Source organism: Chiloscyllium plagiosum, chromosome 19, assembly GCF_004010195.1.
Source record: "Chiloscyllium plagiosum isolate BGI_BamShark_2017 chromosome 19, ASM401019v2, whole genome shotgun sequence".
NCBI lineage: Eukaryota > Metazoa > Chordata > Chondrichthyes > Orectolobiformes > Hemiscylliidae > Chiloscyllium > Chiloscyllium plagiosum.
This window is the reverse complement of record NC_057728.1, coordinates 19,349,206-19,364,252: the sequence shown is the minus strand read 5'-3', so window position 1 is coordinate 19,364,252 and position 15,047 is coordinate 19,349,206. Positions and strand designations below refer to the sequence as shown.

The 15,047-nt window shown below is 38.3% G+C and overlaps 1 protein-coding gene across 8 annotated transcripts in view; it reads right to left on the bottom strand.

Annotated features, from left to right (window-relative positions):
* fgd4a (FYVE, RhoGEF and PH domain containing 4a) overlaps positions 1-15,047 on the bottom strand; it is a 253,803-nt gene that overhangs the window by 89,996 nt on the left and 148,760 nt on the right. The window contains exon 1 of one of the 8 annotated variants that reach the window (XM_043709246.1): positions 11,801-11,929. The exons of 6 other annotated variants lie outside the window; for them this stretch is intronic. Coding sequence is in view for 1 of the 2 variants with exons in the window: in XM_043709241.1 (XP_043565176.1) it covers positions 10,556-10,622 (67 nt within the window). In the remaining variant the exon portion in view is untranslated. Of the gene's footprint in view, positions 1-10,555; positions 10,626-11,800; positions 11,930-15,047 lie in introns of those variants that run through there. One more of the 8 variants, XM_043709241.1, reaches the window with a different exon arrangement.

Genomic DNA, 15,047 nt, shown 5'->3' with positions numbered 1-15,047 from the left:
GATATGGGATTGCGGTTGATTTTAGTGGTTTGGATCAGAAATTGGCTAGCTGTAAAAGACAGACAGGAGGGTGTCGGTTGAATGGAAATGTTCATCATGGAGTTCAGTTACTCATGGCATACCGCAAGGATCTGTTTTGGGGCGATTGCTGTTTGTCATTTTTATAAATAACCTAGATGAGGGCGTAGAAGGATGGGTTAGTAAATTTGCAGATGACACTAAAGTCGGTGGAGTTGTGGACAGTGTGGAAGAATGTTGCAGTTTACAGAGGGGTATAGATAAGCTGCAGAGCTGCGCTGAGAGGTGGCAAATGGAGTCTAATGCAGAGAAGTGTGAGGTGATTCACTTTGGAAGGAATAACAGGAATACAGAGTACTGAAGATTCTTGGTAGTGTGGATGAGCAGAGAGATCTTGGTGTCCATGTGCATAGATTCCTGAATATTGCCACCCAGGTTGATAGGGTTGTTAAGAAGGCATATGGTTTGTTAGCTTTTATTGGTTGAGGGATTGAGTTTCAGAGCCACGCGTTCATGTCGCACTCTAATGTGGCCACATTTGGAATATTGCATACAGTTCTGCTTGCTGCATCATAGGAAGGATGTAGAAGCATTGGAAAGGATAAAGAGGAGATTTACCAGGATGTTGCCTGGTATGGAGAGAAAGTCTTACGAGGAAAGTCTGAGGGAGTTGAAGCTGTTTTCGTTATATGGAATAAGGTTAAGAAGTGACTTAATAGGGGCATCCAAGGCAACCAGATTATTAGGTAAGGAGGACAGAGAGAGACTTTTTCCTCGGGTGGTGGTAGCTAGCACAAGGGGACATAGCTTTAAATTGAGGTGTGATAGATATAGAACAGATGTCAGAGGTAGGTTCTCTGAGTAGTAAGGGCATGGAATGCCCTGCCTACAACAGTAGCGGACTCGCCAACTTTCAGGGCATTTAAATGGTCATTGGATAAACATATGGATAAAAATGGAATAGTGTAGGTAAGATGGGCTTTAGATTGGTTTCACAGGTTGGTGCAACATCGAGGGCTGAAGAGCCTGTACTGTGCTATAATGTTTTATGTTCTGTGACGCTGACATTAAGGGTATTTAAATGGTCACTGGATAAACATATGGATGAAAATGGAATAGTATAAGTTAGATGAGCTTTAAATTGGTTTCACAAGTTGGCTCAACATTGAGGGCCAAAGGGCCTGTACTGTACTGCAATGTTCTATGTTCTGTGAGAACATTGAATGCTTGAATGCTGACTGGCTTTCCACCCAAACCTCAATTCTGGCAATTACCTGGCAGATTATCATTGTGTAATTTGAGTCTTGGTCATTTTGTCTTGATTTTGTTACTGATGTCTGTTATTACTTCAGTTTTCAGTAATTTTTGGCTATTGGCAAAGTAATTTGAGTGCAGCGTGATATTCATCTTTGGACCTAATAACCTGTTATGCCTTAAGAAGGCATAATTTCTCGAGGCGAAGACTGCTCTTGTACAAGTTTGTAATGCATTTGTTTATCTTCTTTATGATTCCTTTGGCAAATTTCATTGCCTCATCCTTTCCATTTCACATGGGATAGTGCTGTGATGATGCATTGTGTTAAATTTTACAATCCTTTATGAAGTTTCTGAATTTTCACTCATAAATTTATAAATGTTAACCATCCTGCAAACAAGTGAAAGCATCTGGAGAAGGAACATTGAGAAGCAATGTTCAGATCGGCACAGGAATCATTTCAGCAAATCTTATGAATAGAGACCACTGAACTGACTCCCTATTCTTTAAACCACCTGTAACACCCATGTTTTTACCCCTATCTGTGTCTGTCCGTATGTGAATATAGAGGGAGATTTTAGAGTTTCAGCGGTTGGAAGTTTAGCTAGTACATTTATAAGCAAATACTTCATAATTGTAGTTAGTCTAAATAGTAATTCTTGTTAAGTACAAAAACCTGGTCCATACTTTCTGCTAGCTTGGATCTGAACATCAGGTAAGTTGGGCAAATTTTGCATACTTCTTTATATCTTTAACATACGTGCCGAATCTGGGAATAGCAGGACTTAATTTGCAGCATGCCAACTCAGTGAGGTGTAACAAGACATCTTTATTTGCATCATTCTCTTATTCAGTTGCAGTTTTAATTGGTGAGCTATCTAGGTGCACTAGATTCTGATCGTATCTATGGTGGCTTCTTCCATTTTGTCTCCACATTCATACAGATCATCAATGCTGGTTTCCACTCTGGGAAGAATATATCTTGTGCTGTCTATGTCTATGTTGATATTCACCCAGAGGAGTGGAAGTTCCAAAATGTCACGCGTAACCATCTGCATCTTTTCAGCTGCATCTAGAACATAATTAGAAGTCTGCTGGTTTCTTCGACAACTGTTTGCCATGAGCAATTGTCCACATTACCATTAATAAAAACCTTTGTCTTGGCACGTTGTTGCAAAATGTTTTCAATGGTTGGTGTGGGATTTTGAGATATCCCCAAAGCTTTATTAAGATCCTTTGGATCTGTGCATATTCTCAATTTTCAGTTTATTTCACTACAATCATACTGTTAACCAAACATTCACAAACCAAGCTGGTTGATTTTTTTACAAATGTTTTGTTCCCCCAACTGGATGGTATCTTCAGTGCTGTGTAGTCTCCAGATGAAGCGCTGGTTGCTGTGATCTGCCCAGAATTTATATAGTTACCTCTGTCACAACGGGTGGTTCTATTTCCAGTTTTGTACTGTAGTGTCTGTAGATGGAGTCTATTTCAACATGTTTGTTTATGGAATCAGTGGATGAATACCAGGCCACCAGGAATTCCCAAGCTTGTCTTTGTTTTGCCTGTCACAGTTTTGCCTGTCATAATGTTGTCAGTGTTTGTTGACATGATTTGCCTTGCTTCTTTCCAGTTCAACACTTGCATACAAAGTGATTCAATCTCTTGCAATTTCTTTCATATGATGTCCTCTGTAATATTTACATCCTGCCCTCGATTTTCTACTTTTCTTTCCTTCTTCTTTTCCACTCTATTATTCTCAATCCGACTGTAATGTCTCATAGCATAAAGCAAAACCTCATCTGTTCATCCATTAACATGGTCAGCTGATGATTGAGCTTCTGCTCATCTTGAATAGTTTTCTTTAGAGTCAATTTCCCTTCTCTCTGTGATATGCTCCCATCTGCCTCTTGCCCAATACAATCCTCTATCTGATGAGTTAACCTTTCAATTGTGCAAACACTCAGTCAGATACTTACGTATAGTCTCATACTGATCAATGGTCTCCCTCTCCCTCAAAGTCAGGCATTGAAAACAAGCTGTTCACAAGTAAAATTAGTATGTGGCTCAAAATGTGCCTTCAAAATCTAGGCTGCAACACAGTTTGTAGCACTCTTTCTCAAGCACTGATAGCAGGGCTGCTACTCTAATTCGCATCGTCTTTTGAATTAATTCTCTAACTGTTTCATAGTTTTGCCACTGTGTGTGGAAACAAGATCCAATTCTGTCTCATATCTCCTTTCATTTCTACAACGATAGAATTGAAACTGCACAGTCATTTTGTCTCACCCAGTAATTCAAAGTTGCAGTTTAATGTCTTTTACTTCTTCTTTGCTGCTTCTCTCAATTAGCTGTCTCTCATACAGATTTGAAAATCTACACATTTTCATCAGGACATTCCTTGCTGTTCTTCTCACAATAGCTGGCTATCTTAAAGCTCTGAAAATTCACTCTATCTCAGCATGGTTGAAATGAGGTGTTCAATGGCTGCCATATAGCAGAGGAAACAGTTACATGACTATGTCAAGCCAGTCTGACATAAAGTACACTTTCTCCAAACAGTATGTTTTCTTATTTTGTCAGAAGCATTTCAAAGACTTGCCAGATCTGCTAATAGATCATTTGAACAAGGTCCACAAAAACAGCATGTACTAACGGAAGGACTCTGCACAGGGACTCTCGAAGGACATGTAGGAGGCAATGGGAGCATGGGAGGCATGGAAGGGATACAGAAACTATGACAGCTGTGTCAAGGGTTCAAGAAAATGAACAAGATACACAATAACAATGAACTGAATGGAACCGAAGTCCTACTTAATGGAGGAGGACCTTCTAAGCTGCTGCCTTCACCATCCACCCAAATTGATGTCTGTTTTTGGTCTGGCTGAAGGGGGGAACAGTTGAAACTTTATTGCTGGAACAGCACAGCAGGTCAGGCAGCATCCAGGGAACAGGAGATTCGACGTTTCGGGCACAGGCCCTTCTTCAGGAATGAGAAGGGCCTGTCTCATTCCTGAAGAAGGGCCTGTGCCCGAAACGTCGAATCTCCTGTTCCCTGGATGCTGCCTGACCTGCTGTGCTGTTCCAGCAATAAAGTTTCAACTTTGATCTCCAGCATCTGCAGACCTCACTTTCTCCTTGAAGGGGGGAACAGCTTGATATCAGTCTGCATCCAAAACCTGGCAACCGAAGAACCAGGTGAGTGAGGTTGACATTTAGAAATTGAGTGCTATTTTGGAAAAAGACCTGATGCTCAGTCTCTGAACTAAGAATCTTGCTCCATTCCCTCGTCTTTTCCCTATGGCCCTACAGATTTTTTTTCTTGAGAAATAGGTCCCTTTCAAACGATGTGATTGAATCTGTCTCCTCCATACTTTCTAGTAGTGCATTCCAGATCCTATCCTCTCAGTCTGCAAAATGTCTTTTTTTCCCCCCCGAGGCCACCACTGCATTTTTTTTGCTAGTCACCTTAAATCAATGTTCTCACCCACCAATGGGAATACTTTCTCTCTGTTTACTGTATCCAGGTACCTCATCATTTTGATCTAGTAAAATTTTCAACTATGAAATCACTTCCTAATCTTCTGAATCAAAACAGCTCCAAATTCTCAAATCGATCCAAATAATGGAAGTTCCTCATCCCTGGAACCATTATTGTGATTTCTTTTACTGCACTATCTTGAATACCTAAGCATCAAAGTGTGGTGCCCAGAGCTGGACATAATGCAGTATTCTAGTTGTATTCCCTCCTTAACAGTGCAGTGGATGTGCCTATACCAAGCATTGTTCAGGAAGGCAGCTCACCACCACCTTCTCAAGAGTAAATAGGAAAGAGCAATACATGCTGGCCTAGCCAGTGAAGCCCACTTTCTATGAATGAGTTATTTCAATATCGTCCTTGCTTTTCTACTCCATGCCCCTGTTTATAAAGCACAGGACCCACACATTTTATTAACCATTCTCTCAACCTGCCCTGCTACCTTTAGTAATATGCTCATATACAGTACACATATAGTTCCAGGTTCCTCTGTTCCTCCATCCCCTTTAGAATTATACCCTTTAGTTTATTTTTTTTTTCTCCCTGCCCTTTCCGTCTAAAAAAGCCACTTCACACTGTATCAAGCTAAACGATGCTGCACTGTTGTAAATGCCATCTTTGGACTGAGATGAAATCTGAGACTCTACCTGACCCCTCAGGTGAACATTAAATATCTGACAACAGCGATCAAAGAACAGCAGGAAAGTTTCTCTGGTGTCTGAGCAAATAGTTAATTAACACCTAAAATAAATTATCTGTTCATTTATTTGCTGTTTTTGTGAGCTTGCTGGATACATTACAAATATGGTAACACTTCAAAATGATGTTATTAAAAAGGTATAAGGCCTTTTGAGTTTCACTATTGAGAATCGCATCGTGTATTGGAAAAGTGGACTCAACTTGGCTATACAATCACTCCATCTATTTATAAAAAGAGAACAGTAATGAAGCCAGTACGTGAAAAATGTCCTTACTTTTCAAATTGCTCACGTCTTAAATGGCCTGATTGTGTAAGGAAAAAAACATTGTAAAATTGGGAATTTGTTCTGGAAAAAAAGTGATCTTTTTCTGCTTAGTGTTCTGTCTTCAGATAAGTGTGACACAGTGTGCTGTGTAAACATATTTTCTGTGTTTTTGAGCTGCATTATGAAATGATGGAGCATCTCTCTGGCTTTCGTGGCTTCAGTGAGGGAACTGGCAGTTGAGTGCATGGGATATTCACTGGTGCCCTCAGATTTCTTGTTGAAGAATATGCATCCTCTGATTGCCTCAATGTCAGTTCTGTTGTGCAACGAGTGGGGTCATCTTCCTTGGTGTATGTTTCTGCTGGAACATTCTTTGCGGCCTCCTGCAGACAAGGGAAAAGAGTGGCATCATCAGATTTGTTGGCTTCACCCTACTCCTTGTATTTGGATCTTGCACAGACATAGCCCAATTGAACCTGACAAGGTGGCAACTGTGGTCTCCATCACCATCCTCCTTCATCAAGAACGTGGCTGAGGGAATAGTTGGGTTTCATTTTTGCTCCTTATCGGTGTTCTCAATCATCTGCCATTGTTGGGAATTTTCAAGGTCCTCATTACCCCGATCCATTAGCTGGAGCTTGACCATAGTGTTGGGAGATAAAAACATTGGTCTGTCACTTTGGAGACCAGTGAGATCAGGGTGCCCAGCCAGTTGTCTGTAAAGGTGATGATCTTCCTTCTGCTCCATTGATACATTCGATCCAATTTCCTGATCCATGCTACAGGTCATCCAAGTGGTTTTGTTAGCTTCAGACTTACATGGATAGTGTTTTGATGCTTGCAAAGTAACATGCCTTCATGGCCTTTCACATGACAAAAGGCTGCAGCTTTTTGGGTCCATCCATGTTGGTACACATAGCAGTGACAGTGCTTTGCTTTCCACCATTGAATGTTTTGCCTTTAAGCGAGTAACAATCCAGTAAAATATGATAATACATTCATGTTGAAAATGTCTCCTGGTATACGCTCATTCAGTGCGCAAGATAATTTTGTAACCAATTATCTGTACATCATCCCAAACTAAAGTAGTCCTACCTGCCTGCTCCTGGCCTATATCCCTCCAAACCTTTCCTATTAATTCCTAAAATGACTTTTAAAAATTGAACCCACATCTACCACTTTCTCAGGAAGGTCATTCTACACGCAAACCACCCTCTGTGTAAAACTTTTGCCCCTCATCCCTTTTATAAATGTGCCACCTCATCTTGAAATTCCCCCATCCTTGGGAAAAGACAACTACCATTAACTCTATCTATACCTCTCATATTTTAAAACTTCTATCAGGTCGCCTCTCAACCTCCAACATTCCCATGAGAAAAGTCTCAGCTTATCCAACCTTTCTTTATAACTCAAATCTTCCATACCCAGCAACGTCCTGGCAATCTTTTCTGAACTCTCTCCAGCTTAATAATATCCTTCCAATAACTGGGCGATCAGAACTGGACACAGTATTCCAGACCACACCCTTCGTGCTTATCATGTGGAAGCTAGTGCAGTGGAAATGTTCTCTGGTCAAGCTGCATTTAACCTCTCTAATAGAGCTTCTTTGACTTTGGGATAGACAACTGTTCACAACTTTTTCCTTGCTAAGATGATTGCCCTCTTGACAAACTCAAAGATTGTGCTTCAGAACAGTTGACCAACCCAATGTTGAAATCTCCCATTCTTTAGTGATGCACCATCTTCTACAACAACTTTCCACTTACTATACCAATTTCACTTTGTTTCCAATTGATAGCATTTTCAACTTTCTCACAGATTTAGCCATCTTTTCAGGGTTTATTGTCCCATAACAGAGATCTCAATCTCAAATGATTTCATACACTAGCATAGCCTTAATCTACTCTGATTAGTTGATAAGGTCACATGACAGGTGTGCACTGGTTTGGCTAAACTAGAGTTACCAGTCCATAACCCTACTAATCGATTTCTGATTGTCAGCCATCCCCACTGGCACAATCTATAGAGTTATAGGTTATCTAAATTTGACTCATTGCAATTTCACTGTATTTTCTTTTCTTCGGGCAATTTACACTTTCAATATTAGAAAATGATGTTCTTTTAACGCTTATCAAACACTGTACTCCTCACACAAGTACAATCCATTTAGTAAGTGTCCACAGTTAATCCCAGCTTCCAATGGGTTACTATATCATCTTTTCACAAATAATAAATTTGAATGAACATTTCCAGGTGTGTTCTTGATGTTTTTGATAATTTATTAAAGCCATCAATACGAAAGATGTTTTAATGATTCTGCTTACCTTGCCCATCACAGGACAATCTCTCAAGATCCTTAGAAGGCTGCAGAATATGTCTGTTCACCCACATCCATCTACCTCCCATGTCTAACCATGGTCGTTGACAAAGTCAAGTATTCTTTTTTCTTTGCTAATCACACAGGCATCTGCTGTGACTGTGATCTGCTTTATTTTTGTAGGAAGCCTGTAACCTGATCTCACAAAATGGCCTGTCGGCCATCTTCCCATGGCAACACAAAAATCATTAACCTTGCATCAACGTAGAAAGGCTAATAAATTATTCATGAAAACCCACTCCCTTTTGTCATAGAAATAAACAAACAGATTACAGCAAAATTGTTTACAGTTAATATCTACAATATCTTTCTGGTACTCAGGGAGATGGAGAGTGTACTCCATACTAAGATTTTTTTTCCATTGTTTCCTAGTGTAAACAAAGTCTTATCAGTACAAAAAAGTCCAAATCTTTCTTTGATCTCTAAATAGCAAACCAGCCAGGGCTACTGTCAGACTGCAGGACAGGTCACATAACCCTTTCCATTCATTCTAAATGTAAAACTATCATTCAAAACTACAATAACCTAATAAAACTTAACAATTATAATGAAAATAATTTCATAGTTTCTATTGACTTCATTATCCTTGTAATTCTCTCTTTTGTATTCTAGGTACTCAGTATATGCTTTTTTATTTTTATTTTTGTCTTTATTTGTGCATAATAGTTCATTGTTAGATTGTTTGTTTGCTCCTGAACTCTTAGGACCACTATTATGAATTTCTTCCACTGTTGTTGTAGTTCTTCATCTGTTGGTAACTTTTCCAGTTTAATTTCCTTAGTTCTATTCTTATCCTCTTAAGATCTGTTTTTTAAGATTTATTACTTTAGCCATTGTTGTACTTATGTCCATTTCAAATTTGATTTTAAACCTTCTGCTGTTGTTATTATTGCTATTGCCCTTATGTTCTTTAACACTCACCTCTCTTATCTACTTGGGTTCATATCTCGATGCAACTAGATTCTAACTAATTAGATGTCAGATTCAAAGACTCTCTCCCACCCACCCCCACCACCACCTTTTGTTGTTTTTTTTTTAATCCATGGGGTAAGGAAGACGTCCTGCACATTATAAAAACTTCTTTTACTCTGAAGTTTTCACTTCCTCTCCTTCAAAATGTCCATAACATTTTTTTATTTGAAATGTCCAATTATTAAAACTTCATCTCTGCCCATTTTATTCCCCTTGTTCTTCATCATGATATGGCTTTTTATCTCATTTTTTTCTTATTTCAAATATTTGAGATATATTTCTTTACTACTTTTCACTATTCTATGGTACAAGGTATAACCCTATTCATATGTTTAATGTCTTTTCTTTTATTTCAAACTGCCACTATCCTTCTCTTAGATATTATCCATTTACTGGTCCCAGTATGTTATTTGTAATAAAAAAAATCGATACCTCACTCCCTTTTTCTGTCCCTATCCTCTCTCATTAATATTGTACCCTGCAATATTTGGTTGACATCCCTGTTATTGAAGTAGTCAAGTTTTAGTTATTCTTACTGCACCTGGTTCCTTGCTGAAGATTGTCTTTAGTCTCCACTCCCCTCGTAAACACCACACATTTTTATTTTAGTGCTGTGCACGTTGCTGTACGGGCAGTTTAAGTGATCTTTCATAGCCATTCCTTCATTTCTTATAAACCATTATCTTGTGCTTCTGTTTTATAATTCCACTTCATTTTGTGGCATTTTGTTATCCTTGTTATGGAGTCATAGAGATGTACAGCACAGAAACTCTTTGGTCCAACTCATCCATGCTGACCAGATATTCTAAACTAATCTAGTCCCATTTGCCAGTATTTGGCCCATATCCCTCTAAACCCTTCCTATTCATGAACCCATACAGATGTCTTTTAAAATGTTGTAACTATCTGCCTCCACCACTTCCTCTGGCAGTTCATTCCATACATGCACCGCCCTCTGTGAAAATGTTGCCCCTTAGATTCCTTTTATATCTTTCCTATCTTACCCTAAACCTATGCCATCTGGTTTTGGACTTCCCCCACCTCAGGGAACAAGACTTTGTCTATTTACCCTACCCATGCCTCCCGTGATTTTATAAGCCTCTATAAGTTCTCCCATCAGCCTCCGACACTCCAGGCAAATATTTCTTTAATTTCTTCTGCTTCTTCACAACCACATACAATCACTACTATCTGTGGCAGATGGGTGATCTGTTCTCAGAACTCCACATGTAGGGCAGAAAATTGAACCTGTATTTCTACACTGCAAAGGAACATAGAGTTGAAATTTCGAGAGCTTTTGACATGGAATCTCCTTCAAACAGTTATTCTTAATGTGTATATATTCAAACTCATTTTAAAGATTTCAGGTGTTAGGTTTTTACTGGAAACCTCCAGTATATTTTGGTTTCTGAAATACAATCACCACTCACCAATCCCAGTCCTGCTAGCTAGCAGCCATGCGTATGGATGGAGAGTTTTTGACATTGCAGCACACATAATATCTCCTGACCCATTTTCTGCCCTAGCATGGTTCATTAAAGGGAACACAAGATCAGCAAAGTATTTCTAAAATTCTATCAGTTATATAATTGCATGTTTGCCTCAGAACAATAATTAAATTTATTTTATATGCTTAATATCAATTTACGTTATTTCATATGCATCTGGGAACTAATAATTTCATGTGAAGGTTTGAATTTGAGAAATAGGATCAACCTACAGCAGGTGGACTGCAGCAGTTGAAAAAGGCAGCTTCTGAAGGGCAACCTGGGATAGGCAATAAATGCTGGCCCAGCCAGTGATACCCATGCCCCATTACTAAATTTTTAAAAAGTTCTTTTTGTCTAAATAACTAGCTCTTGATGGTTTGGTTCTACATCAATAAGACAATTGGGTAGAAATTCACTTGAAGTTGTTTCAGCTTCTGGTATTTTATTGGTTTTCTTTATCCTCCAATTACTCACATCCTGTATCCAGAAGAAATCAACTTTTGTGGATATATTGTTCACAGGTGTAAACAGCTATCCTGAACTTCATCCAAGTGGGCATTTGTCAAACATAAGTCCAGATAATGAGAGTTGGCAGGCTGTTCAACTATGAATAGATCAGTAACACTACAGGTGATGGCTTAAGTTGGAGATACATTAATGCTTTTCCTCAGGGTTATATTTCTTTATGATGCAAGTCAGAACATGAAAACATCAATCACCTTCGACAGGAATTCACACAACTCCAGAAACAAAACTTCCATGTAATAATAACTACCTGATGTTCCTTCATTTACACCTCAGTCAGCTACACATTTGCTGAATATGCTTCATTCACTCAACCAGGCAAATTCTAAGCCATTGACATTTGCATCCATAAATTCAATAAAACAACCTCTATACCTGTTTTGAACCAAAAGTGAAGTGAACATACTTCAGTCACAGACATGTAGCTTTTTATCATTCCAAGAAATAGCTTTTGTTTTAAATTATAACAATGGCAGCGAGGTTGACTTAATATTCACAGTCGATTAGCAAGCACTGTAAAGAATCAAAATGTCATTATTCTGTTTTAGCACCCAACAACTCCTCTGTAGCTGAACTAAAGCTGAGTTTGACAAGTTCAACACAAGCTATGAATTCCAACAAAACCAAATGCATAAAGAGTATATATTTTAAACCAATTACCTCTACATAGTCAACAATAGCTTTTCTGTAGATTTCACTGAATATTTGTAGATATTATTACATCCAATTTCTAAGTTAAAATCTGTTGACTATACAAGTATCAGTTGTTACGGAACTCCACTTCTCTAATTTCTGTCTCTTAATGACACAACACATTCAGGAAGCAGTGTAAACTACTGGCGTGAACAACAGTGACGTTAAACAAGGGACAAATAAACTACATGCAACATAGTTATGACTGAACATCAAGTTCCCCTTCTGTAAATTCTGTTCTAGCAGCAAAACAACTTCCCTCTCTTAAAATATCCTTCACCAGGGTATGTCATTACTCACGTTGAAATTCAAGGCTAGAATCAGAAAATGCATGTGATGAGTTCTTCAAATTAGAGTGAGTAACATTCCAATCAACCACTTGATGAATTAGCTGTATCCTATTGTTTTTAGTTATTTATTCTCCAAATTTGATATGACTTTCAATAATCAAAGCTTTAGACAGATTTATTATTCAAGAAATGATTATGATGCAAGGAAAATCAGGGATAGAAATCTTCATGAATATAGGATGGGCATATCAGCTCATTGTGAAGGAACCTCTCAGAATTGGACATTTTGTATCCTGGGAACATCTGCTGACCAGTTACATGCAATAGCACGTGCATGTGGAATTTGTGCATGCACAGTACAACGGTAGCCAGAGCTTATGCACAGTGAGCATTCCTTGACCCCTGCTTGATCCTCCAATGCATGAAATGCATTTTGCTGTCATTTCAGAGGAATTATATTGGTGGTGGAGTGAGCTTTTGTGGGGTTAAAGATATGCAAGGGAAAAGTTATGTTGATGGAGAATAGATTTATATGTTAGCTTAATGTGTGAAATGTGATGTGAATTATATAAATAGACTATTGCACAAAAACAAAGCAGTTAACCCAGTGCTCAAATTGTGACTTGTATTGATCCAACAAAGAACAATGCAAAAGGAAGTCTTGGAGGGAGAGAAGGGAAACTTTCTGGAGAAATGTTGCATGCGGTGTATATTCTAATGAGCAAGAAGTGAGTTTGTGCTTAGAATGCAAAACCATGATTAGGTCCTTGACATAAATAGCAATGAAAAAACCTTCCATTCAAAAATATCTTGGGTCAAATAAACACCAGTGGCATGATGAGAAACCTCATAACTTTATTTTTCTCCCAATTGTGTTTCCACTAAACTTGACATTTTAAGTACTTCCACCAGAATTGCCTATCTTCCTAAATTTTTTTCCAATTATTGAAGGATGCTTTTCACGCTAGCAATCCAGAAATGTATGCTCTGTATTTCCATCACCTGAACTTACCATTCCTGAGCCCACCAACATACCTGGTTTGAGGAAGTTGGCTGGCTATTTCAATCATTCACTGCATCTTTAAAGCAACCTAAAATTTCTTCATGTGTTGTCCCTTCCATCATTAAGATCCAAGTGAGAAAAAGAAGCAGACAACAGCTCAGATTTTGTCATAGAAACAATGATGAGTCTATCAACACATCATAATTATGAAGTAAATTGGACAACAATTTCTGGTATGCAGGCATACAGAAATTTGGAAATTCTATCCAGTCTGCTCTAATATTCAAATGCATGAAGGTGTAATGTCGCAATACTTAAGTACTAATTATCCATTAAACACTCCAGAAAGAGGCAGGACATGATTTATTCAGATATAAATTAAATACTAGTGGCATGGTGAGCCTTAATTACCAGCATGTATCTTCTCAAAGCCTGAAAATGTAATTTTAAATGCGTTATGAAAGGGCATAAGTTGGAGCATTGGGCACCAAAATGGCTAGTGTTTAGTCAACACTAGACATTGTGCCACAGGAGCCCCTTAATCAATTTTAAGGTGTCCCTACCTCTGATCTAGGAGGTATGGGTTCAAATCCCATCTGTTCCAGAGGTGCATCATACGATGTCTGAACAGACTAATTAAAAATTTAATTGAAGGGCTCCTCTTGCAAAATGGTAGTGTCTCTACCTTTGAGCCGGGAGGTTTGGCTTCAAATCCCATCTGCTCTAGAGTGTGTAATAACACCTCTCAACAGGTTGATTAGAAAATGTCTTTAAAAACTTGCACATTGATATCATAATTTGTTGCTGTATATATGTTTTTGACAGCTCTGGGACTGCACTAATATCCCACTCAAGATATCATTTAAGGTGCTTGGAACAGAACTGTGCATGGATATTGCAAACCAAAATAAAATCCAAAGCACTACGTAGCTGAATTTCCAGCCCACTGTCTCTATTTCAGCTATGACTGTTTGTTTGAGTTTAGTAATACAATTCAGACATGTGCAACTAAATTGAAATGTCACTCTGTATTTTGTTTCCATTAAGAAATAGATTATTCAAATATATAACCTTTGACTGGGGCTCATGTGGTGCAGTGGTAATATTTCTCCCTCTGGACCAGGAGTCCTGGGTTCAAATTACACCTGCTTTAAGAGGTGTGTAGTAGTATCTCTGGTCAGGTTGATGAGAAAAGATCTATAACCTTTAATTGTACAATAGGGATTGAGCTTGGCTTATGAACCTTAAGGACATTGCATATCTGTTACGAGTTGCTGATTATCATTCGAAGAGTAATACAGCAATTCACAGAAAGGAAGGATTAGTGGTTTATATTCCTCAGAAAACCACAGGAGCTGAACAAAGAAAACTAACTAAAGATTTGTGTTTTGGACTGAAGATTCATTCTACAATAAACTGGTAAGTAAAACATAGTAATGGTAGAAGCTCCAAACAGACAAATAAAATAACGGAAGTAAAAATAATATCTTTACAAAGTTAAAAGCTGAATTGTTTGTCAAAAGAGCACCAGCTAGTACATTTTGTGGGGACAACTCATGAGCAGATTACCATCCTGCTGACAGTGCAGAAATAACAATACTTTTATTTCCCTTTCCACTCTCACAGTCTGACTAATGTGACCAAAATGCAACAAACACATTCTGCCTGGTAATGCAAAGAAATGTCATTGGCTCAATTTGTGAGATATAAACAAAGTAATTGTATGTGTTAAAAAATATAACTTTACTGCAAATTCATTCTGCTTCATCAGGTTTTGAAGAGTTTTTATTACACATCATATCTTTATAGAGTATCATCCTTCATCTCCCGACAACGTGTTATTCTAGGCTCATTTACTCATAAGGAGAAAGTGAGGACTGCAGATGCTGGAGATCAGAGCTGAAAATGTGTTGCTGGAAAA